Below are 26293 nucleotides of genomic sequence, written 5' to 3'. Positions count from 1 at the left end.
ATTAAAAGTTAACTAAATGTAAACCTAGACATGTCTAGGAATATTTTTTTTTATCATAACATTATGCGAGTCATGTTCCTAAGGATATAAAACTATAACTTGAAACAAACATCCTTTAAATATTTGTTTGGATGAGTTTTTTTATAAACATATCTAAATAGGATTATTTTAAAAAATATTTAAACTACATTAAATAGTATAATTTTTTTTTGAAGTATTTCAAAAAGTTGAGTTTGATTGTAATATAAATTTAGTTTTTAAAAAAATTAATTGTTCTTAAATATAAGATTTTTTTTTATAAAACCATTGGACAAGTTAGTTTATAAGTTACTAACTCATACGTTCTAAATTAATAAGTCACTATATTAAACTAGAAGTGTTTAGGAAACTAATTAGTAAATATAAAATGACGAAAAAAATATAATTAGATTTTTTAAAAATAATTAAACTTTTTAAATTAATTTAATTAATTTTTTTAGATGAAAATATAATTTAATTTAATCTATGGAAAGTCTTTTAGGAAAAATTGAAGCAATAAAGAGAAATAAAATAAAGTAATATGATAAGTTTATCTTATCACGATTTAAGTTTATCTTATCCTTCTTTATTCCGACTATCAAAGAATGATAAGACTTTTCTCAAACGTGCTTTCAACTTTGAAATTTTCAATCATTTTATCTTTTTCAATCATTTCTATCTACCACCAATCTTACACATTTTAACATTATAATTACATACACAGAGTATTCATGTTTTTATACAATTTTAAGAAATTAAATGTTTTTTTTTTTACTTTATATTTATATGTTAAGATATTTATAAATAAACCTGTAAAAGAATATAGTAATACTATTGTTAGATGCAAGTTTTTTTGTTTTCTATTTTAGTTAAGATATGTAAGGTCATTTTTAGGATTCAAGACAAAGTATTTAGTATTTATTTATTTTTATAGACTATACTTGATTAATTATTTTTTTCATAATTTGGATAATGTCTTTATATTTTTATACTTTTTAGGAATTATTCTTCCACTTCTTAATAATATGGTTTAGTTGTTTTATAATTGTACACATTTTTTTTAATCTTGAGTATGAAGATAGAAGACTACAATATCATGTAGAGGCACCTTATACTTTATATATAGATAGAAGACTACATTTTTTTTAAACTCTTTTGAATAATTTTTTTGAAAACACTCTTTATAAACCAAAACATTATAGTGGTATTTCTGAATTGGACAACTTTTGACATTAATGGAGTCAACAATGATATGCATATAATTGGACCAAGACAACCAAATTGTGAAAGGCCTTTTTCCTTTCTTTGCAGTAACCCAAATGAATAGGGTTGGCCCTCTTCTTTGGGGCATATCATTGTCCCCCCCCTCAAACTTTCATAAAGTTCTCTATTTTTAATGCACTTTTTCCCTGAATAATTGAACTCAAATTTTCACAGCTGGTTTTTTTGACACTACCAGTTAAAGAATCATAAGCAATAAATGAAAATTTGGCTTCTCATATTCACTTTCAAGAAAAATCACAGTTTCAGCCACATTAGGAAAACATCCATGACACACCTTCTAGGTTTTTGTTATCATATTAATAGATAATTAACAAACAATAACATATTAATGAACGAGTCTTATGATTCAAGAGCCATATTATTAAGAAATTGTCTTTAAGTCCAATTCAACATTTGAAACTGGTTTATAAAGTAAAGTTTGCATTCACTGGTTCGATAACAGTTCGATAGCAGATGATTATGAAGTTTGCAATCATTGATTCGATAACAGTCTGATAACAGGTGAACTGATAAACCCAAAAACTAATTGTTAGGATAGACTTGAAATAACTCTGATACAATATTAAAAAGTGAACTTTGAGTCTAACTTAATCTCATAAAACCGGTTTATGAGGTGAGGTTTGTACAATTTTTAGTCGATGTGAGATATCTAAGAGATTGTTAATGATGATTTAGTTTTAATGGACCAAATGAGTTAGAAATATTGGGAATGCTTTTGGCAAGTATCACGTTTGTGTTAGTGAAAGCATTGAGGCATTCTGTCAAACACCACATGTGCGTTTTAAGTTTACAGGAGAAGTAGCAATAGGGTTTGATGAACCAAAAGTCTTGCCATCAAATTAATTGAAGAAGGAAAATTGCAGATTATGTAATCAAAATTATTTTAAAGCAAATTAAAGTTTTGGCTTGTAATGAAAAAAGCACTTATTTTGTCGGCAAAAGAAACAATGGCAGTAGTTGGCTCAAATTTAAGACCGAATATTTGGACCCTGTGACGTGATTTTTATAAATTTTTAGTTTATTATAAGAATAAATGTATTAATCAAATTTAATTAACAATTAAGACGCACTGTCACTGCAAACAATCTATTCCCCTATTTTGGTTATATATGCCTTTTTTTTAAAACAACATAAAAAAGTATATATTTGAAGAGAAAAACATTAGCATAGATATGTTTTGTATATCCCATAAATACTGACACAGAAATATGTATACTTTTTAAAATGTATATTATATAATTATAAATTATATAAATTGATAATAAAGACTTATGTGTATAAGTATGTTTTAATTTTTTTTTAAATATTTTTTATGGTTGGTTCAAAATAATCTGTTACTTATTTTTGTAATCATAATACAAATTTATACAATAAGTTTAAGTTTTTAAAAAATTAATGTATTTCTCATTTTTAAAATTGTGTTGGAATCGTGCTAGAATTGTCAGAAATCCAATAAATATTTTTGAAATTTGACGTTTCACCACCAATATGTGTCTTACGGTGTCCGATACAGACACACAATTTAAGAGGCATGTTTGAGCTTCATAGACCGAGATAGATTGAAAAGAGAAAAAAAATAGTTTATTATTATTATTATTTTTTTTTTCTTAAAATATGTATATATATTAAAATTCCACATGTCAAGCAAAGAGGCACTTTAAAATATAATGTATTTATTTAATTTATGATGATTAATAATAATATAACTATTAATGGACTAACTAGAGATATAGAATATGTTTATAAATAACATCAATGACATGTGAAAATGCTATATATAACTTTTTTTTTACAAAAATAATATATAAATAATAGACTTAAATAAATTTAAGTTCTTCAATGCTTGATCAATTTTTGTTTTGTTCTACATGTTAATATTGAGTATTATATAATTATCATTATTATATATGTTCTTTCCATTAAGTATATTCACATAATATTTATCATATAACGCAAAATATATCATTATTATAATAAAAAACTTTTGAAGATTAAAAATCTAAAAACAAAAATCACCATACAAATCAATTTAAAAAAAGTAAATTATGTTTAAGTTAAATATTAAAGCTGGTATTAAAATTTGTCTATTATTGAACTTTCTCGGATTCAGATTATTATAAAAAAAAATTATCAGCAAAAAATTATTAAACTATTCATAAGTGCTGACTCTTATAAATTTGATATTTTATGTTTAATGTGTAGAGTTGAAAAATTAAGCTATATTTAAACTAAATTTGTGAGGGATAATTATTATTTTTGGTCACCATAGATATATTTGTGTGCTTAAAAAATATTTTTCTTCTTCCCTTTCAAAAATTCGTTTTTGGATACAAAATATTTTTTCATATTTTTTTTTCTAATTTAAAATATAATTGACCAAAATTAATAGTTTTCAGTAAAATTCAAGCAATCACAAAAAGGCTAAAAATATTATGAAGAAATCATTTTAGAAATTAATTGATTATTTAATCGAAGTCGAAAGGTTAATGATTACTACACGAGGACACTAATTTGCCACCATCATGCATCAACAAGCATGATTATATATCCACCACCGACAAAACTTAGCTTAATAAAAGAATAAAACTTATTTTAATAGAAAACAATTATTCACAAACTAAAAATAATTAAAAAAATCATTATATTTTAGTCAATTATAATATTGATACAATTAAATATTATTTTACTTTTTTTAAAATTATTAATATTTAAATTAATATTTATTATTGATAAATAGTTTCTAAATTAATATTTATTAATAATAATAATTAATTTAGATACTAATAAATTTTTTTAGTTTTTAAAATAATATTTAATTTTATTAATATAATAACTAATTATTTTTTATTTTTAAAATTAATTTTTATTAATGATTTTCTCATACATTAGTATCAAGGATTTAGTTCTTTTAACTTTCACTTATATGACATTAATTTATTTTTTACAATATTTCATTATGTTTAATAATTAAGAATTTTTTTTATCAAATTAACCATATATATATCATCATGATTTCGAGCATAGTAAAATATTTATATTTGTGAGTATAATTAAATTCCACGCATTTATTCCATCTCAATATTATATTTCACTTTATATTTTTATTAAGATTTTTAAAATATAACACTATACAGATTGCAAATTATTTTTTGTTGTTTCTTGAACTGCTTTTAAGACATGAAAGAGATGTGCAAACGCAAATTGTCTTCATTCATGGGTAAGAATAATTTTTCTTTTAATTGGGAGAACTTTGCAAAACAAATACAGATATTAAAATCTATTTAAAAGACTTTTTAAAAAAATTAGTAAGTTTTATTTCGATTAATACAAGCTTGATTATTCAACCTTAATTTAAGATTAATAATAATTTATAAATATTTTTTTAATTAGTCGAAATATCTTTTAATAACACCACCGTGAAAAGTTATTGAACACTAAAATAAATAATGACCTGAACGTGATGAATTATTAATATTTTCGAATTTTCGTATGTTTCAAAAGTGTTTTTAAAAGGAATTCCCAAGTTATTTAAGCAATTAAATTGTGTTTAATAAAAATAATTTACCCGGAATCCCGATGAATGAATATTGTTAGTTTACATTAAAGACATAACATGAAAGTGAAATAATAGTAATCTTAATCATATTAATAAATTTGAGATAAAAATAATTTATTTTAAAATCATTATTATTTTTTAACTATCACTAAATTTGTTCCCTATTTTTTAATGATATTAATAAATATGAGATAAAAATAATTTAATTTAAAATCATTATTATTTGTTAACTATCATCAAAATTTCTCTCCTATTTTTTTTAATGATACTAATAAGTTTGAGATAAAAATAATTTAATTTAAAATTTGTTAACTATTATTAAATTTGTCTCCTATTTTATAATATAATATGATTATAAGTGTGTTGGGTGTCTTTAAAAACAAAATCACTTACCTCCAAAAATGGACAATATCTCATATACGATGATTGAGTTTAACGATCTGGATTGGAGGAAGAAGCAATATATAAATTTCATTAACCTCAGCAACGTGAGACTATATTGAACGTAATACCGAAACAAAGTTTGATAAACCTATTACGTCATCTTAATCACAACATCACCAAATATAAAAAAATTTCACAAGATTTACATATCAATGTTATTATCATCATATATATTTAGCACCAATGAACATTGTATGTAAGTATATATATTTGGTGGATAAGAATTTTTGTAGTTAGAACCGACACACATATAATTGGTGGTTGAAAAAGGCATTGAATCTATTTTGTAATTAGAAAGCGTAAGGGCTTAGGTAGAGAAAAACGTGATGGCAGCTACTATTAATAACCATCATAACAAAGGGTGCACCAAACACCATTATTTTTGTTTCTTTTATCACCAAAAGAAAAAGAAAAAAGTGGCTCAAACACCAAAAACGAAAATAAAACAAGTGGAGAATGATGCCATTTGCACATGTACTCTTTATTTGTGTGCCATCACAATGTACCAATAATAACTACGCAAGCATATTGTCATTGGAAGACAAAAAAACAAACATAAAACAACGAAAAGGAAAAGGAAAAGGATTAAGTGTACAAAACAAAGAACAAAAGACCTAACTCATCATCATAGTATATTGGAATTTGGTGACTAACTAGAAGGGAAATGACATGTGACCATCTCTTAATACTTATACCCTTTCTACTTTCCACTTATTTTAAACTATGTAAGGATATTAAAAATCTTTAGCTCTCATATAAGGTTTTATAAAATTATACAAATTGCATTATTTTATTTATCTTTTTTGTTTATCTCTTTGTTGTTCGAAATTGTACTTATAAGGAATCTATATAGTACACTGTTACATGTTTTTTGGTTTTTCTTTTTCTTTTCATTTTCGTATTCGGGTTTCGGCTCACAGTTGGGAGTGCATGGTAAAAGGTTTTCTGATGTTCAGGTGAGTATTTAGTATTTTGATGTGATAATTGTAGTATTAAAGACGTACCTTACTCTTACTCTGATATAAAATGATTATTTATATAAATTACTTTGATATAACATGCTTATTTATGTAGATTGTAATGGGTTGTATCAGTGATAAATCATTTTTAATGTGTATCGTCATAAAAATACAATTACTTGATTTATCGTGTATAACTTTTCTACCTTTATGTATTTATACTAATCAGTTAGATGACCTCCAATATCGAATGTTACCGGATCGTTCGATCTTGACCAGTACAGTTTCAGTGATATTTATTTACATTGATATTTCTCTACATTACACTAGTTTTCTTAATTATTGTTTAAAAAATATTATAGGGTATTTATTACGGTAAATGTTAAAAAAACTACCGTAATTAATATAATTTGCTTAAAAAGTTAGAATTATTTGTGTTTCGTTTAATAGTAGTAAGAGTGTTATCATTATAATAATAAATTGTAATATCATGTTATTAGAATAAAAACATAGTGCAATATAGAGATGATAAAGGGTCGGACAAATATGGATAGTGATTATTTACTACATCCTCTAAAATAAATTTTGTTTGTTATTTATTGGCTACTTAAAAATACTTACGAATAATGTTATACTCGTAGAAATTAATGGTCACCGTTGATACTTTTTACAAAATATATATTTTTAAATAAAATTATCTAAAAACTACTTTCTAAAAAAGTATAAATTTAAATAAATTACATTCCAAAAGTGTAAATCTGAATTAGATTGTACTTCTAAAACATAAGTACAAATAAATGCAACAAGCAATGCATATGATGGAATATTTATGAGTAAGTGAGAACTTATCATTGCAAATAAAGTATAAGCCTTTCTGTTTTTTTAAGTTTCCATTTGAATTTTTTTTAATTAGGGTAAGATTTTTTTTATCAACAATAAATAATAAATAAATATGAATAACTTAAACGGTGACCAAACCCTTTACAAGAATTAAGAAGAAAGATAAGATAGGACTTCACACACCAACCTATTCCAAACTTCCAATAAAAACTATTAGTTATTCCTTACTCCAAAACCAACCAAAGAAGTCTGTCGGTCAGAGATAAGAGGTGATAAAGGCTAGTTAACCATGATGATGAAGTAATGAACTTAAAGGATTGAGAAAAGAGTACCCTAGTGATTTGTACTTTATGGTTGTAATAAGAGTGATCGATAAAAAAAATTATTAAACAGAAATCAATTTTAAAGATAAAAAATAATTAATTATTATATTGATAAAATTAGATAGTATTTTAGAGACAAACAAAATGATTGATATCTAAAGTAATTTCTATTGTTAATAAATAATTTTTAAATTGGTGTCTAATAATATAAATTTTATTAATAATAGAAACTACTTTAGATATTAATAATTTTTTTAGTCTCTAAAATAATATCTAATTTAGTCAATATAGTAACTAATTATTTTTTTTTATCAAAAATTGGTTTTTATTTAATGATTTTCTTATAGTGAATATAATATTTAATAAAATGTATTGTTTGATAAGAATTGAAGAGAAATATATTGTTTGTTAAGAATTGAATTGAGGTTATATGGGTGAACAATGAATTTCATTATAGTAAAATTATTTTGATATTTTTTTTCTTTGAGTTATTTTAAGAATTGATATTTTATGTGAAAATATTATGTTATTTTACAAGATTGAATGTTAAAATTTGATTAAGCTAAAAGAAGTATAATTTAAGTAAAGTATGGATGTTAAAATGTTTTCAATTGAACAAGTATTTATTAAAAGAGGTAATGAAAAATAGATTTTTCTGTTTGGACTTTTAAGTATTTGTTTCCAATAATATAACTTGAATTATCAAATCTGACACAGATATGTGGAAATTAATTTGACACATTAACTATAACACTACTACTTTCACCAGCTATAATTACTATAAGTAGTAATTAATTTGACACATTAACTACAAAACTACTCTATTATCATTATCAATAAAACCTACCATTAGATTCAGGCATTTAATTGCCCTGAGAAAGAAATAACATATCTAATGTGTAGAAAAGATCATGAACTATTTATGGTATGTTTTACCCTATTTCTTTATTGAGGACAAAGCAAAGAAAAAAAGGGAAAAAGTCACAAGACCACAAATATGAAATATCATGTTCATGTCACATGGAAGCAAATTTCTAAATGTAAACCCCACGAGACAAGGGCATCACCAGCTAACAACATAACAGACAAACAAAGAAGATGAAATTTGTCGTGGTGAGAGAATAATCTATTAAATAAAAAGTGTTAGAAGTGTTATTATTCTTTCTAAAATACTTTTCTTAATACACTCTTTTTGGTACAACATACTATTGGGAAGTCAAATATCTGTATACTATTGGGAAGTCGAATATCTGTGTACATGTGAGAATGCGGTCATTCGGTTTTCTGGACTATTTTGCATTGCATAATTCAAAGCAATTAACAACATTGTTTAGTAATTATTATGTGATAATTATGCAAAATCACGATTAAGAGATAATTGAACTTCATTGAGTCACATTTGTACATGTCTGTACACCTTGAGTCCCAAACGTGCGACTATAAGTAGACGAGTCCCCTCTCAGGTCAAAGATAATAAATATCGTACCCATAATATTCTGGTCCTTAACTGACTTGAACGCCAGAATGTTATTGCAGGTACTCCTGTTAGAAGATCGAAATGATGTTGGATCAAAAGACTGAAAAATCAAGAACTAAACAGTGCGATAGTAAGAGAAGTTTTGTCCCTGTAATTACATTAGTAATTAATTTTTATTAAAAATTAAAAATTAGGAGAAATGTTCATCAAGTAAACTACATGGAACCATTTAATTTTATAATTTTAATGAATTTAAATTAATAAAATAATATTTTCCAACTCATGGGGTTGGTATTGTGATCCACAACGCGCAAGTGAAATCGATAGCATGGGTCTACACCACATGCAAACAAATAATATGAAATGAACAATGTGGTAGGGTTTATCACAAGAGGAATAATATATATATATATATATATGTATATATATATATAAGAAAATAAAATACTTTTTTATCTAAAAAAATGTCAAGCATTGTGGCAATATAATGCAAGAGAATTGTAGTTTTCAAGAATAGGATAAGAATATTCCTTGTTATCCAAAAAAAGAAGAAAAAAGGCATAGTTTATTAAAATATAAAGAATGAGAAAAAAATTTACATGGTAGCTACAAAATTGTGGCACGACAAAGGTACATGACACATGTGACACATTTGACTTGAGAAGTGTAAAATTTATTTTTTTATTTTATTTTCAATTTTTATCTTTTTTTTTTAATTGAGGCACGACTTGGTTTGGTAAATGTATCATATGTGTATACAATAATTTATTTATTTTATTAATAGTCTAAGTGTATGAAGATGCTAATAATTCCTCTGAATTTTAAAAAAGATAATAATATAAACATATACTTCACTTATTGAGTAAAATAACTATATCGTATGTAACAATTACTATATTTAATATATTATCAGATAAACGATTTTCTAATCACATTTAATAATATATTTAATATTACATACATATAATAGTATATTGATAAAAAAATTATATAATATTACATACATATAAACTCTTGAAACTTGAAATTCTCAGTAGTGTGAAACAGTAATGATATTTTCACAACTTGTTCTAATATATAATTTGTGATTGATGATATAAAGAAAAATTGTTTTTTTCATTTCATAAACTGGTGTAAGTTTTAGACAGAAGAAGAATGTAGATTGATACAAATTCTCAATATATCACTTTTTCAAACAAAATGTAATATGATGAGAATGGAGGCAGACATAATGATGATCTTCTTCATTGCAAAACACTTGGAGTTTCTTATTTTTTGAGTAAATGGCGTAGTTGTAAAGTTGAAGACTTGAAGCAATAAAAAAAGGCTTTGATTAATAAAGCAAAGGAATAAGCTTTTGTAGTTTCAAACTCTGAGAGCAGAGCAAAACAGTCCAAATACCAAAAAAAAAAACATAAATAGTAAAATAAAACACAATTCCCTGACATGTGTGGAACTCTGAGTAAGTAGCAGTTGGTACCACTGCTAGCAGAAGGAATCACAGACAAAAGCACAATGGTCTTAGGTACACAGTTTTAGATCAGATTCAAAGAAACAGACAACTGAACCCATACCTCAAACACTCTCTCTCTCTCTGTCTTAAATACTTTCAAAACTTTCCCTCCATTCAGTGTTGTCGGGGGAAGAAAGCAAGAAGCTATGGAAACCAACTCAGTTTCCAAGCTTCTACTACTTGTTTTCACCATCTTCTTTGTGGGTTCTGAGTTGATCCATTGCAGTGTCACTTACGATAGAAAGGCCATTATCATCAATGGCCAAAGGAGAATCCTCATATCTGGATCCATTCACTACCCCAGAAGCGCCCCTGAAGTATGTGTGTGTGTATATATATATAGATATATATCATATATAATATGTCTCCTTTTTGTTCCAACTGTTTTTGTTTTTGTTTTTGTTTCAAGTTTGAAGATTGATTGTTTGAAATGTGTGTTGTTGCAGATGTGGGAGGATCTAATTAGGAAGGCAAAAGATGGAGGCCTTGATGCTATTGACACTTATGTCTTTTGGAATGTTCATGAACCATCTCCTGGCAATGTACCATTCTGGAATCTGGATCTTCATTTGATTGAGTTCAGTTTTAAATTCTCAAGTACCGTCTTACAGTGTTTTTGGGTTGTATGTTATTTTTGCAGTACAATTTTGAAGGGAGGTACGATCTGGTACGGTTCATTAAGACAGTGCAAAGGGTGGGGCTCTATGTGCATCTTCGGATTGGACCTTATGTGTGTGCTGAGTGGAACTTTGGGTACATACACTTTTCCCTTGTGGATTTCTTTGGTTTGTTGGTGTGAATGTGAATGCTTATGTGATTTCAAATCACATTCTTTAATGGTGCAGAGGATTTCCTGTTTGGTTGAAGTATGTTCCTGGCATCAGCTTCAGAACAGATAATGGCCCTTTCAAGGTTGGATCTTAATTTAAAACTTTTAGTTCTGTCTTTGTCTTCTCACTCTCCCTGCTTACTCAACAAGTCTTGAATGCTCGTAACCAAAAAAAAATGCTTCTTTTTAACTTTTTTTTTTTACTTTTAGGCTGCAATGCAAGGTTTCACTCAGAAGATAGTCCAGATGATGAAGAATGAAAAGCTGTTTCAGTCTCAGGGTGGTCCAATCATTCTTTCTCAGGTAGGAAGTTCCTTTCATCTTTTTCATAGGAGCATAATAGCTAAAAGTGTTTCTTCAAAAATTGTTTCCCACATGATTTTTGCATGGGAATAAGTTCCTCAAAGAGTGAAATTTGGATGGATGTTCAAAATTCCTGGACTGGATCTGGAGCTAAAATTCATGCTGAATAGTAAATCACTACTTCAGCACAATTCTATCTTCTTTCTTCTAAAATATTCTGAGATCCCAGATAAGTCTTTGAGAACAGTGTGATTATCACGTTTTGGTTCATGTTTCTTGCATTTGCAAGCTACACAAATGATTGATTGGATCTGGAACTCACAAAACTCGTGCTAATACATCACTACTTGAAGATAAAATCTTAAATATGTCTCTACTTTTGTTTAAACTTTCTAGATTGAAAACGAGTATGGACCAGAAAGCAAGCAATTGGGAGGTGCTGGTTATGCATACACAAACTGGGCTGCAAAGATGGCTGTTGGATTGAACACAGGAGTCCCCTGGGTGATGTGCAAGCAAGATGATGCCCCAGATCCAGTGGTGAGCAATCTCAAGCTCTTAGCTGCCTTACTCGTTCATCAGTTTCAGTTGTTACACTATTAGTGGGGAATGAATGACTTCAATAACAGTATTTTCCTTTTTCTTTAAATTCATCATATCAAGAGTTGTCAAAACATCATTTTCATTCGTTAAATTCATCATAATTAGATTTTTATTAAGGGTCTATTCAATTCTTCTCAACAGATAAATGCCTGTAATGGATTTTATTGTGATTATTTCTCTCCAAATAAACCATACAAGCCTAACCTTTGGACTGAGTCTTGGAGTGGCTGGTAAGTTATATATATATATATATATATATATATATATATATATATATATATATATAGTCTTCTTTTCTTTTGTGTATGGTTATCTGAATTCTTTGCCCTTTTGATCTTTTTCTCTCTACTTCCCATTTTGGACATTAGGTTCACAGAGTTTGGTGGTCCAATTTACCAGCGACCGGTTCAGGATCTAGCTTTTGCAGTTGCTCGTTTCATACAAAAGGGTGGTTCATACATAAATTATTACATGGTTGGTGTCCTTCAATGATTTATTTCGCATTTAACAAAACATACTATAAATATAAGTATTCTGATGTGCTTAATGACAAATGATAGTACCATGGAGGAACTAATTTTGGACGATCAGCTGGAGGGCCATTCATTACGACAAGCTATGACTATGATGCTCCAATTGATGAATATGGTCAGATTTTTTTTCTTTCAAAACATCCCCAGAAGATTCTTTGACTATTTTTGTTTTCACCATGAAATCACTTGGCATATGTCTAGAACATTTATTTGTAATTTTTTCTGCCGTAAATTCTTTTCATTTTTGTTCTAGTGACAACAAGCCTATGAAAATAGTACCTGTTCAAAGATAGCTTTGTCTCATAATATGTTCTATCCTAAGCAAATTGTAATTGAGTGCTTTACCACATTCAGGTTTGATCAGGGAACCTAAATATGGTCATTTGATGGACCTTCATAAAGCTATTAAGCAAAGTGAACGTGCTTTGGTTTCTTCAGATCCCACTGTCACATCATTAGGATCGTATGAGCAGGTCAGTTGCCTCTGATGTAATGTGTGCTTCTTTAAGATAAACTACTTTCATGGTGAATTCATGTCTTAATTATCTTCCAGGCTCATGTGTTCTCTTCAAAAAGTGGAGCATGTGCAGCTTTTCTAGCAAACTATCATTCCAATTCTGCTGCAAGAGTGACCTTCAATAACAGGAAATATGACTTGCCTCCTTGGTCCATAAGCATCCTCCCCGATTGTAAAACAGATGTTTTCAACACTGCAAGAGTAAGAACATTTAAAGGGTCCTTTTATTCCATCTTAATTTAGTATGATGGAAGAAGCTCTTGTCTTGTGTTTTCCATCAAGTATTTGCTATCTGCTTTGCCCTTTGCATCAAGTTATTGATTAAATTGTTATGCCTTTATGTAGGTGAGGTTTCAAACTACAAAGATACAAATGTTACCTAGCAACTCTAAGTTGTTCTCATGGGAGACGTATGATGAAGATGTATCTTCACTAGAAGAAAGTTCAAAGATTACAGCTTCTGGACTATTAGAACAGCTAAATGTCACCAGAGACACTAGTGACTATCTATGGTATATAACCAGGTGAGTTAGTTGGTATATAGATTTTCTTCTACATTTTTGAACAGCAATCAATGAATTCAAAGTGAAGCAAGAAATTCCTCTGCGCATTTAGCGAGAACTTGGAATAGATTACATATAAAAGAAAATACTTTTGGAGAGAAAAAAAAGAACATATTGCAGTTTCAAGCTCAAGAAAACTTTCTTTTGTGAAGAAATTCTTGAATCTGCCGTTTGAAGTCTTCTTGGCTATCTCAAATAAATGAAATTCTTTGTCATCGTGTATCTCTTATTCACTTCTTAGTTCTCAGCAGTTGAAATCTCACTGTTTTCTGGTTTTCATGCCACACAGTGTTGACATTAGTGCATCAGAATCCTTTCTCAGAGGGGGGAACAAGCCCAGCATTAGTGTGAATTCTGCAGGCCATGCTGTCCATGTGTTTATCAACGGTCAATTTTCAGGTTTGTAGTTTAACTCGGTAGCTCTTATGATTGGAACCCAACCAACATGAAATGATTCCAATTTCCTTTTACAGGCTCAGCTTTTGGAACAAGTGCAGACAGAACTTGCACATTCAATGGCCCTGTCAACCTACGCTCTGGAACCAATAAAATAGCACTTCTCAGTGTTGCTGTTGGGTTACCTGTAAGTACCTTGCTTTTGAACTCTGATTTGGACTTGATCATCCCTTTGGATGTTTCAGTATGTGTATACTTAGCAGTTTGCTCATAAATTGATAGCTTTTGTTCTTTATTTTTGCTCTAGAATGTTGGATTCCATTTTGAAACATGGAAAGCTGGGATCACTGGAGTTTTGCTTCATGGACTTGACCATGGACAGAAAGATTTGACTTGGCAGAAATGGTCATACCAGGTTTGGTGGACACAAATCTAACTTATGCTTACAAAGGATTTATTATACATAAAGAGAAAATAGTTTTTAACTATGGTATCTATCTAAACAAACAGATTGGCCTAAAAGGAGAGGCTATGAATTTGGTGTCTCCCAATGGGGTTTCATCTGTTGATTGGGTGGGAGACTCACTGGGTGTCCAAAGCCAGTCACAGTTGAAATGGCACAAGGTAAGAATTGTTACTGGTTTATGGTTTAATAACATCTTAACGTGTAAGACATTTTTTTGACTAAGTCCATTGGGTTTCTCAAGTTGAGAAAGTTTCCCACTTTAAAAATTCTCGGTATCATTATTCTATTTTGTTCTATTTTTCTTTTATCTGCTTGCTTATTACTTCTGCAAGTTTACATTTTGTATCTACATCAAAAAAGGGGAATTAGTTCTGATTTTTCCAACATGAGAAGCCTATAACTGATCCTTAACTTGGAACCTTCAGGCTTATTTCAATGCACCTGATGGAGTTGAACCATTGGCCTTGGACCTAAGCAGTATGGGAAAGGGTCAGGTATGGATCAATGGACAAGGCATAGGAAGATATTGGATGGTTTATGCAAAGGGTGCCTGTAATTCTTGCAACTATGCTGGGACATACCGGCCTGCAAAATGCCAACTTGGTTGTGGACAACCTACCCAACAATGGTAATTGAACTTCAACTTCACATCCTTGTCCTCAGGAAAATTATACTCACTTAAACATTTGTGTGAAAAAACCACATACCCCTCTATGCAGATCACAGAGTCATTATGTTTCTGTGGTGTGTCAAACTCAGGCATGACTTGTGTACATAAACTTCTCTATAAGTATTTATACAAGATAAGAAAATAAAAAAACTAAAATAGATTCAATATCTGTTATAAGTTAAAATCAACTTATGTAATTTAGCTTTTATAAAAGTCTTTTTCATTTAATGTATCTATCCAGAATTCGACTTACATAAGTAAATTTTAACTTATTAAAAACGTTTGATTCGTTTTGATTTTTTTCCTAGTAAGTATTTACTGAAACTTTTATTCAATGAAGTTCAATATCTGAGAGTAATACCATAATCTGCAGAGTGGTGTGTTTTTTTGGTACGAGACAAACATTTTGGATACAAACGCAGCACACACTTCAATGTGTCCAAAGCTACTTTATTTGTAAGCCTGAGCCATGAATAGTGGACAATGGAAGAGTTGATTTACCCTTTTTCTATTTGGAATTTTGTAGGTATCACGTGCCAAGATCATGGTTAAAGCCAACACATAACTTGATTGTGGTGCTTGAGGAATTGGGTGGCAATCCTTGGAAAATATCTCTACAGAAAAGGACAATACATACACCAGCATCTAGTGAACCCAATTCAAAGAACTGAAAAACGTGATCATTAGTAGCTCAATGGTAATAATTGACATAAGAAATTGGATGTCTATTTGTGCAGTTCTCTGGCTTCCATTGGCATTCATAGATCATAATGTTGAGGGAATTTGCTACACTCAGTACGAGCTCTGGTTCAACCCTTGATGTGTTCATCTCCAATTCTACATTCTCTTGATCTTGCATGTGATGGAGCATGGCAGATTATACAAAAAAGTGTGGCCAAGTTGCTTTTTAATTTATTCTCTGGACTTAAAATTGTCCATATATACGTGTACTTGGAAGAGAGAAAAATTACAAAATTCAGACTTGTGCTTATATATTCACTCGTGTAATTTGTATATGTCAATATATGCAATGCAAGTATCAAGGATATCAGTGGTTATTTCTCAAGACTTTTCTACCATACTTTTTTCTTACATCATATAATCTTTTAATTTGAAGTGCATCAGTAACGTGATTCTAACTACAGTTGTATAAGCAGCATTCTACAGTTATAGTTTAAAAAATGCCTTGATTATATAGCACTAAAAATACCCTTATAGTACTTTGTTTACCCCGTCAAAAGAAACAAAGAAAAAGATGAGACAAGACCAAGACAATGATAAAAAAACACATGGTACAAGTTTAAACATTCTCATAAATGCTGTCAATTTGCTAATAGAGTTAAATTACCATTTATTTCCATGTAAATAAAAGGCAACGCAACAATTTATTTTAATCTGGTACTCATGTTCTGCAAACTGCATAGCCATAGACAGAGAAAACATGCACGCTGACAAGAAAATATGAAAATGTTCTATTATTATTGTTGATCTTCTTCATGTGATGCTGATGATCACTTCAAGCAGCAGCAGTATGAGACAAATGCTTGTCTATGGTTCCTTGCAACTCTTCCTTCTTAGCACCCATAATCCTGTCCACCAGCTTACCTTCTTTCAAGAACAAGAAGGTTGGCATAGCCTCAATGGACCATTTCTCAGCAACAGTCTGAAAAACATCAGTGCAATGAACAATCATCAGTATTACTATACAGCAACTAATAGTCCACATGATCTTTTAAGGTTAAAAATCAAATCATGTGACAAAGTAGATTCACTTGTGTATATATATATATGTGCTTACACTCAGTTCCTCCACATCCACCTTGAGGAAGATTGCTTCAGGTGTCTTCTTGGCAATTTCTGCAAGAATTGGGGCAATAAAACGGCATGGACCACACCAGGAAGCAGTAAAATCCACCACAACCTAGTAATTTAAGAGAAAGGGGTTGTGAAAAGTTAACACCCTATACAACATAGAGATCTAATTTTCTTTTTATACAGAGAAAGCAACATGCTATAACCCCTTATTAAACACATGAATAGACAATAGAAAAAGCTTTCTTGTGTTTCTATTTGCTAATTTTTTTCAATTATAAAAACACCCTTCTGGCTTTTTTAATTGTTTTTCAAAGATTTATCCATGGAATAGAAAAAAAATTACATTTTTATTGCTTTCAGAACAGATTTATTAAACCCAGATGAAAAAAAAACAAAACAGAGCAGTACTTTCATAAGTAAAAAATAAAAACAGAATAAATCATGAGTAAACAACCTTAAAATGAAGAGATCTCAGAGAAAACATAGTTACAGTAGAAACAATAAAGGTGATGAAGAAGTTAAGGTTTGTTTGGTTACTAACCAGCTTTTTGGAGTCCTCTCCCTTCTGGAATTGCTCTTGCCACGCCTCAAGGGTGTGCACAGCAATGACTTGTCCCTCTTCAGCCATGTCTGAAATCCTTCACCTTGGTTTGAACAATCAGAGAGAGAGAGAGAGATTTTTAAGATGTGAGGTAGCAGAGAAAGATAGAGATTTCTTATATACTACTACATTTTTGTGTGTGTGTGTGTGTTTAATTGCAATACTGTAATTTTTAAAAGAAATATTTATTGTAGAAAGAGAAAATATAAAGAAAATCAATTAATGCAAAGAAAAATAAATATGTACTATAAATGTTATTAAATGTATTACATTAATTGTATTTTTCAATTCATGTATAAAAATATTAAACAACAAGTTAACTAATTAGAGTTATTTCAATTTAATTGGGTTTTTAAGTTAAAGTTTTAAATTTGTAGTTAATATATTTCTTTTGAATAAACTTTTTTAATAAAAATTATGCATTTTTCTACATAAACAAATACACAATTAAAAAAGAAGAAGAAAAGTTTTAAATAAAAATGGAGAATCGAGACAATAGCTTATTTAGTAAGCAAACACAAGTAATTAATAGAGAAAGAGAAAAAGTTGTGTGGCCAAAAAAATTATTTCCAAAAAAGAGTTAATTTAATATTTTTTTTTTATTACTATGATTTTTAAAAATGCTAATTAATACATTACATTAAATTAATAATAATCTAGTATAGACAATGACACAGATACCTATACAATATGAATACAAATACAGATAAATATATATAATTTTTAAAATATAGGATACGAAAACACGAATCTATATATTATATGATTATGAATTATATAAATTGATAATAAAAATTTATGTGATTTTTTTTAATAAAAAATATTTTTTATAACTAGTTTAAAAAGATTTGTTCATTATTTTTATAATCATACTAAAATTTTATATAATACATTTAAATTTTTTAAAAATTAATGTATTTATCATTTTTAAAATTATGTTACAACTGTGTTAAAATTATCAAAAATTTCACAAATATTATATGAGTGTCGGTATATAATACAATACAGCCAACAATAAAAAATATTTTATTATTTAAAATTAATTTGTTGGTGGAGATATCATGTGATACAAACGTAACACATACCAATTTATGTTATTATCAATTTAGAAAAAGTTACATTAACTCGGGAAAAAGTGAAATTAAGTTAAAAATATTTAAAATCTATAACAATATATAAAGGATTTGTTTTACATTTTTTTTTTCAATTTTATCTTTACAATATTCAAATATAATAAATTTCATAGTTATGATTCTTTAAATAACTATTTTTTAAATATTTAAATAATTCTTTCCAATAAAAAACTACCTATAAAATAAAAAATTACATACAATTTAAAGGATTGAATTGTCCATGACCAATTAAAAGGATTGAAGACATTTTCTTTCTTCTATTTTTAAAAGCTTTAAACATATATATAATCTGCATTTCTTCTTCTAAATACTATATGTTTCGTAGATTTTGGAAAGTATTTTTTTTAAAACATTTTTTTATTATTTTGATGTTTTCATAAGTATATAAAAAATAAAAATATTTGAGAAAGTTCAACCTAAAATGTTAAAGAAATAAAAAATCCTAAAAACTAATTTTCGGAAATACGTTTTATATTTCATAATGTACTTTTCCATTAACATTTTGAAAAACACTTTCTACACCATGAAAAACAAAACTGTCTCAAAAATATTTTGCAAGGGAATATTTTAAAAATACTACATAGATCACTCTTATTTTATTTTAACATTCTGTACTTTTTTAGATCATATTTTATTTTCTCACTATTGTCAAAAAGTACTTTCTAAAACATTAAACAAAACTAGATTGTTTAAATAAAACAAGAAAAGGGAGTTCATTTAGCATAAAAGGGAGGTGTAAATAGCATACAAATTAAAAAATATGAGTTTGAGTGGTGGATTCTTTAGTTGCCCAAACATAAAACAGCCCGATGGGTATCAGACATAAGAGGACAAGGCTGCTTCTTTCTGCACCCTGATAGGTTCTTATGTACCTCCATAAATTTTGTAATTCCAAAAATACCCCTGTATAGAAAAGTTTGAAATGTTCTCATATTACTTGGAAGAATTTTTTGGATTTGTTGAGGATAACCTTTTTATTTATGTAAGATGTGTTATTAGCTATGAATATCGACGTCTCTTAAATGATGTGTTGACGTCTTTTAAATGATGTGTTCGTGTCAGACACATATTGAACACTGACACTAGTAAGATATATATATGTGAAGTGTTAAATTTAAAAGATATTTATTGGATTTCTGATAATTATAACAGGATTATACTCTAATTTTAAAAAAAATATTAATTTTTTAAAAACTAAAATTTATAAATTTTTATTTTCGTGTTGATATTATAATACTCTATAAGTGCTATATAGGTTAAAGATATTTGTTAGAAGGTGAAGAGTCACACGTGGAATATTCTATACCACTTAGACACTATATCCACTCACACAACACTTCTTCCACCAAAAATTCCACACTCTCTCTCTCTCTATCCAATCCAAACCTCAAACATATATAACAAATATCATTCCAAATCATGCTCTTTCACTCTCTCAACTCCAAACATCACCATAACAATGTCACAAATGAACCACACAAACAATTTTTGAGTTTGTTTCTTCCAAAACAAACTCAAAAATGGCATCATTCCCAATGCCACATCTCCCACCATGCACTTCTCTCCCTCACACTAACACCGCCGCTCATATACTGTTACCCTCCTCTCTCTTACGCCGTCGCCGGAATCTCCACTCTCTCCGCTGCTCCGCCTCCGACAAGCCGCAAGACGACGCCGTCGAGCTCCCTCTCTTCCCTCTCCCTCTCGTCCTCTTCCCGGGCGCCATCCTCCCTCTCCAGATCTTCGAGTTCCGCTACCGCATCATGATGCACACGCTCCTCCACACCGACCTCCGCTTCGGCGTCGTCTACCACGACGCCGTCTCCGGCACCTCCGAAGTCGGCTGCGTGGGGGAGGTGGTGAAGCACGAGCGCCTCGTCGACGACCGCTTCTTCCTCGTCTGCAAGGGCCAGGAGCGGTTCCGAGTGAACGACGTCGTCCGCAGCAAACCCTACCTCGTGGGACGCGTGACGTGGCTGGAGGACCGTCCCTCGGAGAGCGATGGCGGAGACGACGCGGAGGCGCTGGCGCACGAGGTGGAGGGGTACATGAAGGACGTGATAAGGCTCTCGAACCGATTGGGGGGGAAAGGCGAGAAGGAGATGGGGGATTTGCGACGGAACCTGTTTCCGACGCCGTTCTCGTTCTTCGTGGGAAGCACGTTCGAGGGCGCGCCGAGGGAGCAGCAGGCGCTGTTGGAGTTGGAGGACACGGCGAAGAGGTTGAAGAGGGAGAAGGAGACGCTGAAGAACACGCTTAACTACCTCTCTGCTGCTTCTGCTGTCAAAGATGCTTTTCCTTCTTCTTGATTCATCATCATCATCATCATCTTCAATACTTCTAAATTTTGATATGCTTCACTTTTCATACTTTATATATTTGTTCATAATCACTGCTTAATGTTAATCATAGTAAATATAGTTTTGCAACTCCTAATATTCCACCATGTTAATAGCATGTCGATGAACTTGAAGTGCGTTATTTGCAGATTTTGGATCTGAACCAACAGATTTAAACTGTATAGAAAAATCAATTTTTACTTAAATATATGAACACATGGGAAGAGATTAAACAATTTTGAATTTGTATCATAATATGACATCAGAGTTCTAAGTTATGATCTCATAGTTCCGTCACGATTTTGTTTTTAGAAAACATGATGAGAAAGTATATAAACTGTCATTAATCTTAACTCTCGAGCGATATATCGAAACATTTTGAATAATATTGTTGCGTATATTGTTCATCTGAAATTGAAAATGCACTTCATAAGAAAACTACTAAGATGTTAGCATGACTACTTATCTTCATCTTGATTTGGTTATAATTTAAGATGTTTATTATTAGCAATTATCAGAGAGTAAGTTTATAAACACTACATAAAGGAACGAAGACTTAAAATTTAATATATATGAACGAATATTGTCTTTTTCTATTGCTATTGTTTTTCAAGTTTTAATGTATTTCTTTATTTCACCGAAAACATTATTTAATAACAACTGATTTTAATTTATTGATAAAAAATAATTAATCACTTATCAAGATAAATATTATTTTATAAACTAATAAAAATTAGTGATATATAAAATGTAGTTTTTATATTCTAATAATATATAAATACTTTCTTAGTACAATAGTATATAGATATTCTCATAGGAGAAAACATTAGATAAAATTATTTTTTTATCATTTTATTACGTGTTTCCTAATAAATGAGTCCTAAACAAGAATGATTAATTAATTTTTTGTTATTAGTTATTACAGTTAGTAAAACCTTGTTTGTGGCGGCGGTTTTTAGTTATTAGTTATTCCGTTGCAGCTGAGACCTGAAAGGAAGACACACACAACAAATTCATATATATACATATATATATATATATATAAACACGCGCGCGCGTGTAATGGCAAATTAACGCTAACACACAATCGAAGCTTCTCTTCTCCGATTATGTCTCCCAATCGACGCTTCGAAGTTCCAACCATGGACATTCATCCTAGCCACTACGAAGAAATTGTGAGTTTCTTCTTCACCATTTTCCTCTTACAATTTCACTATTTTTTGTTTTCGTTGCGAAGCTTTACTCTTCTACTAACGCTGCATTTCGTTCAGTTTCGAAGTTCTCGTTACTACCTCTTCTAGGATTCTAAGTTTCGCTCCCTTTGATATGAAAAATGTGCGATGAAAATTACTGCGCTCTTGCTTTCTACCACAGAATGTGGCAAGATTCAGACAAGATTGCAACCTTTTTGGTTCTTTTTTACTCCACAAGTTTTGGCTATTCCTTTTGCGTCGAATTTAAGTCTAGAGTAATGTTTCAGTGCTTATTTTGAACTCTATTTGATTCCTAGAGTTGTGTTAGGAATGGTTGTTATGCACTGGTCTTGATGTGTCTGAAAAGTGAAGTTATGAAGCTGTGATCTCATTTTCATATGCACAGCCGGTCTGCGTTCTTGTCCTCTGTGTAATCTGTTTTGCAATGTGAAGGATTTGTAGTATTTGATTTGTTGCATATATTTTGGGTTTAGGGTGCTTCGTTCTTAAATACTCTTTTGTCATCTACTTTAATATCATATTTAATTTGGCCTTGTCAAGAAATAAACTGTTGTTTTGAGAAATTCTGAAAAAAAAACTCAGGGTAGTTGGGATTTGTTGAGGCTTAATCCATTTTTCTGCTACTTCTGCAATGGAAAATATGTCAATTCAAAGAAGCTCCTTTTTAGCTGCGTTTTTTGAATTTTCTGAAAAAGATCAATGAAATTGAGCTCATGTGGCATTTGGTACTTCTAACAGAACTATTGCATGTATGGTTACTAGCTTACTGTTAGGTGTTTTACTGTGGACAATTATGATCTCTTGGTTATGTACTTATATTATTTCTGTAGTCATAACTTTTGGTAATAATTTACTTTCCGTACACTTTATTTTGCTACATGTATTTATTTACAGGCTATAAATGAACAAGATGTGAACAACATCATTCTGTCGTATCTTGCACACAATTTCTACGAAGAGTCTTCAGAGGCCTTCATTGCTTGCATTGGGATGCAGCGGCCTGCAGAATATTTGGAGAGCATGCAAACAAAAAAAAGTGGGTTTATTGCTGTCTTTCAGTGTATTTCTCGAAGACTTTTGATTTCATGTGAATATCATTTTATTGGCTTGTGCACTTCAAACCTAGCTTTTTCATCTCCTGTTGAAAGATTTGTATCATATAAACTTGAATACAAGAACCGATGTTGTTCAATGGAGTGTTTATATTCGGGGATTTTGGCCCTCCAATAATGGAGGATGTTGGGGATTGCTTCTGAAATTTGAATTGTTTTTCATTGGAGCATATTAAAGTTAGTAAGGCCTCCTTGACTAAATTTCTTTCATCATTAGGAATCGTTAACTATGTACTGGAGGGAAATTCACTGAAAGCTATTGAGCTCATTGAACAGCTGTCACAGGATATTTTAAAAAACAATAAGGATTTGATGCTTGATCTTCTAAGCCTTCATTTTGTTGTCCTTGTTTGCTCTCAGAAATGGTGAGATGAGATTAATTTTTCTTCCAAGTGAGCATGTTGCAATGTTCTTGCTATCATAGAATCTTGTGTTAGCAGGGCAGAAGCTGTGGAGTTTGCTCAGGCCAATATGAGTTCCTATGCGAGCCACTCAATATATAGCGAAAGAGTTGAAGTATGTTTGCCTTTTGCTAACTATTCATTGATACATGTATGTGTCTTTAAGGTGAACTAAACATAAAGCTTCCCTTGATTCAGGATTTTATGTCCCTTCTTGCTTTTAAGAATATACTGGAATCTCCAATGGCTCATCTGACTACCACAGGCTATCGGCACCACGTGGTGGGTAATTTGAATGTCGCCCTTCTCGGTTGGTTAACTTCACTCTGCTCCTTATACTTACTATATATTTTATTGCAAATCTTAATACTTTGTTCTATCCCATGCTAAATATGATTGTCTTTGTCTTTTTTCTTAATTTTTCTGTTGATGTTGGTGATCGCCAGAACACTTTAACCTTCCCAACTGCAGTACTATGGAGCGCCTTATGCAGCAGCTAACATTAGTTAGAGAAGACTTAAGGCGCATGGTTAGGCCATTCATTATTATACTACTGTAGTTTTAGTTTTCGATGGCAGCATATGTTGCCCTTTTTCACACAAGTGCTTTTGCAATTCAAGCTTCAACTAGTTCTGTCCAACTCACTAATCATTTTGTTTTCTTATCTATTTTTGAGTGACACCACGTATTAAATTAGTCAGTGTTTCAAACTGATTATTCATTTGCTCGTTGCAGAAGGGGCTTCCACCATTTTCGTTGAGGAATTTTCTTATGCACAGCAGTTAAATATCCACTGGGATTGGGGAAAGAAGCACGTATACCTTGTTCCTTTTTGCCACTTGAGGGAATTTGATCACTAGTGTAAAGTTGTCTTCATATACTCTTGTATAAAGTTTTTGGTAGCAGGCTATCTAGTCATACTGCATTTGTAGTCTTCCTTGAAAATGGAGAAAACTGGTTTTCTGCATAAGAAATTCGATAATATGTGTGGCTTTAAGATGTCATTCTTCCATAATTTTCCACATTTTAGATTGTATTCACTCCGTTGTGAGGTTTAGCTGACAGAACCAGATACATTTTCTTTGCGACAGTATGATTTAAAAATATGTTTAACTTTTAGAAGAATATAAAAAGTATGTTTAAACTTTAAAAAATAAAAAATAAAAACGATGTAAGTTTTTTTGAAGAATATATTTAATAAGTTAAAATAAATAAATAAATAATGAATTCTCTTTTTAAAAATAGTTGCTACATACATTTTTTGATACTATTGTTATAAAATTATATGTTACACCATCAAGCTTTTTGGATACTTATATGGTATACCAGTTGATTTGCCTTTTTTCCAAATACTTTAAAAAACTAAAGAAGAAATATAAATAAATTATTAAAATACCATAAATTGAATTTTGGTGATAAAAAATGGTACTATTGTCATGAATTTGCTCTCAAAATAATCATTTGGAATGAAACATCCGTTACTACTAAATATGCTTATACTACTAAATATGCTTTGGAGGCATTAGCTTGATAATCAAATGATTTTTATACCATGATTCTCTATTTCAGAGAAAAAGTGATGATATTAGGAAGATATAGTACTTTGAGTTGTTCAAAATGGTACAAAGATATAAATGATTTTGGCATGTATTGTTAAGTCTTATTTATGGAATAACACAAAATTATTGCATTTATAATAAAATAGGTGATCATTACAAAATAACTATTTTTCATAATATCTCATATGCATTGAAGATAAGATTGAACTTACAAATTTTGATAACATGGTAAAAGTACACCACGAACTATAAATATCATGGGAAAGAAAAGGTTAAATACAAAAACTTATATAACATAGACCTTCCTAATTGGAATTTCATAAATGGAATGCACCTGGTTTATATAGCTATATTGACTCTAAAAGTTGAAGATGCTGAAAAACTTAATGACATGATTATCAATAATTTTTCAGGTAAACAACATAGTTTGTTGTGATTTGATGAGGTTGAAGGAGACATGCATCATTTATACCAATAAGAGTATTTGCATTACATTGCTCCAAGTGACTTGTCACGACATATTTTAAAGGTTAAAAAATGTGTACCATTAATATTATTACAAAGCATAAACAATAACTCTGGGTTTTATAATGGAACAAGATCATTGTGTTGTGGTTCTACATGAACATGTCGGATATTGAAATATTGATAGGTCATCATGTTGAAAAAAAGATATTTCTTATCAAGAATTAAACATGAAACAATAGAAAATGTCGATCTTCTGTTTGTGCTAATAATTTTTCGTGAAGCTAAATTTACAATTATAAATAAATCATAGGGATAAATGATACCCAACATTTGAATTTACCTTCTACTTCATATTTT

The 26293-nt window shown here is 29.8% G+C and overlaps 4 protein-coding genes across 5 annotated transcripts; 3 read left to right on the top strand and 1 right to left on the bottom strand.

Annotated features, from left to right (window-relative positions):
- Positions 1-10010: 10010 nt before the first annotated feature.
- Positions 10011-16360, top strand: LOC137816375 (beta-galactosidase 5). The gene is made up of 18 exons (XM_068619479.1): positions 10011-10731; positions 10861-10956; positions 11055-11167; positions 11260-11326; positions 11454-11546; positions 11943-12086; positions 12291-12379; positions 12518-12623; positions 12710-12797; positions 13037-13155; positions 13236-13400; positions 13545-13723; positions 14052-14161; positions 14236-14345; positions 14466-14573; positions 14669-14782; positions 15050-15252; positions 15821-16360. The coding sequence occupies exons 1-18, from the start codon at positions 10561-10563 to the stop codon at positions 15963-15965; spliced, it is 2220 nt and encodes a 739-aa protein (XP_068475580.1). The 5' UTR covers positions 10011-10560; the 3' UTR covers positions 15966-16360.
- A 224-nt stretch (positions 16361-16584) lies between these two features.
- Positions 16585-17869, bottom strand: LOC137816376 (thioredoxin H-type). Its single transcript, XM_068619480.2, has 3 exons — positions 17651-17869; positions 17093-17215; positions 16585-16957 (listed from the first exon to the last, which is right to left on the bottom strand). Exons 1-3 carry the CDS (start codon positions 17735-17737, stop codon positions 16811-16813), a joined length of 357 nt encoding a protein of 118 aa, XP_068475581.2. The 5' UTR covers positions 17738-17869; the 3' UTR covers positions 16585-16810.
- Positions 17870-20206: 2337 nt separating this feature from the next.
- Positions 20207-21275, top strand: LOC137816374 (uncharacterized). Its single transcript, XM_068619478.2, has one exon. The coding sequence runs from the start codon at positions 20364-20366 to the stop codon at positions 21150-21152; it is 789 nt and encodes a 262-aa protein (XP_068475579.1). The 5' UTR covers positions 20207-20363; the 3' UTR covers positions 21153-21275.
- Positions 21276-21927: 652 nt separating this feature from the next.
- LOC137816372 (uncharacterized) lies at positions 21928-24906 on the top strand. 2 transcript variants are annotated; one of them, XM_068619476.2, is made up of 7 exons: positions 21928-22357; positions 23291-23432; positions 23726-23873; positions 23949-24024; positions 24108-24191; positions 24356-24438; positions 24645-24676. In XM_068619476.2, exons 1-6 carry the CDS (start codon positions 22292-22294, stop codon positions 24407-24409), a joined length of 570 nt encoding a protein of 189 aa, XP_068475577.1. In that variant the 5' UTR covers positions 21928-22291; the 3' UTR covers positions 24410-24438; positions 24645-24676. The 2 variants fall into 2 exon arrangements, with proteins under 2 accessions (XP_068475577.1, XP_068475576.1); XM_068619475.2 differs by having other exon boundaries at positions 21934-22357; positions 24108-24219; positions 24645-24906.
- The last annotated feature ends 1387 nt before the right edge of the window (positions 24907-26293 follow it).

The sequence above is a fragment of the Phaseolus vulgaris genome, chromosome 1 (genome assembly GCF_051622355.1).
Source record: "Phaseolus vulgaris cultivar YP4 chromosome 1, ASM5162235v1, whole genome shotgun sequence".
Lineage (NCBI taxonomy): Eukaryota > Viridiplantae > Streptophyta > Magnoliopsida > Fabales > Fabaceae > Phaseolus > Phaseolus vulgaris.
Note: the sequence above shows the minus strand (reverse complement) of the source record. Positions and strands in the feature narration are given on the sequence as shown.

Coding starts and splice junctions, on each gene's coding strand:
- LOC137816374 (XM_068619478.2), top strand. CDS start 20,364: ATGGCATCATTCCCAATGCCACATCTCCCACCATGCACTTCTCTCCCT.
- LOC137816372 (XM_068619475.2), top strand. CDS start 22,292: ATGTCTCCCAATCGACGCTTCGAAGTTCCAACCATGGACATTCATCCT. Junction 22,358..23,290: donor CTAGCCACTACGAAGAAATT/GTGAGTTTCTTC, acceptor ATTTATTTACAG/GCTATAAATGAACAAGATGT. Junction 24,025..24,107: donor TATATAGCGAAAGAGTTGAA/GTATGTTTGCCT, acceptor CCCTTGATTCAG/GATTTTATGTCCCTTCTTGC.
- LOC137816376 (XM_068619480.2), bottom strand. CDS start 17,737: ATGGCTGAAGAGGGACAAGTCATTGCTGTGCACACCCTTGAGGCGTGG. Junction 17,216..17,650: donor GAGAGGACTCCAAAAAGCTG/GTTAGTAACCAA, acceptor TTAAATTACTAG/GTTGTGGTGGATTTTACTGC. Junction 16,958..17,092: donor TGGATGTGGAGGAACTGAGT/GTAAGCACATAT, acceptor GATGTTTTTCAG/ACTGTTGCTGAGAAATGGTC.
- LOC137816375 (XM_068619479.1), top strand. CDS start 10,561: ATGGAAACCAACTCAGTTTCCAAGCTTCTACTACTTGTTTTCACCATC. Junction 10,732..10,860: donor ACCCCAGAAGCGCCCCTGAA/GTATGTGTGTGT, acceptor GTGTTGTTGCAG/ATGTGGGAGGATCTAATTAG. Junction 15,253..15,820: donor GGACAACCTACCCAACAATG/GTAATTGAACTT, acceptor GGAATTTTGTAG/GTATCACGTGCCAAGATCAT.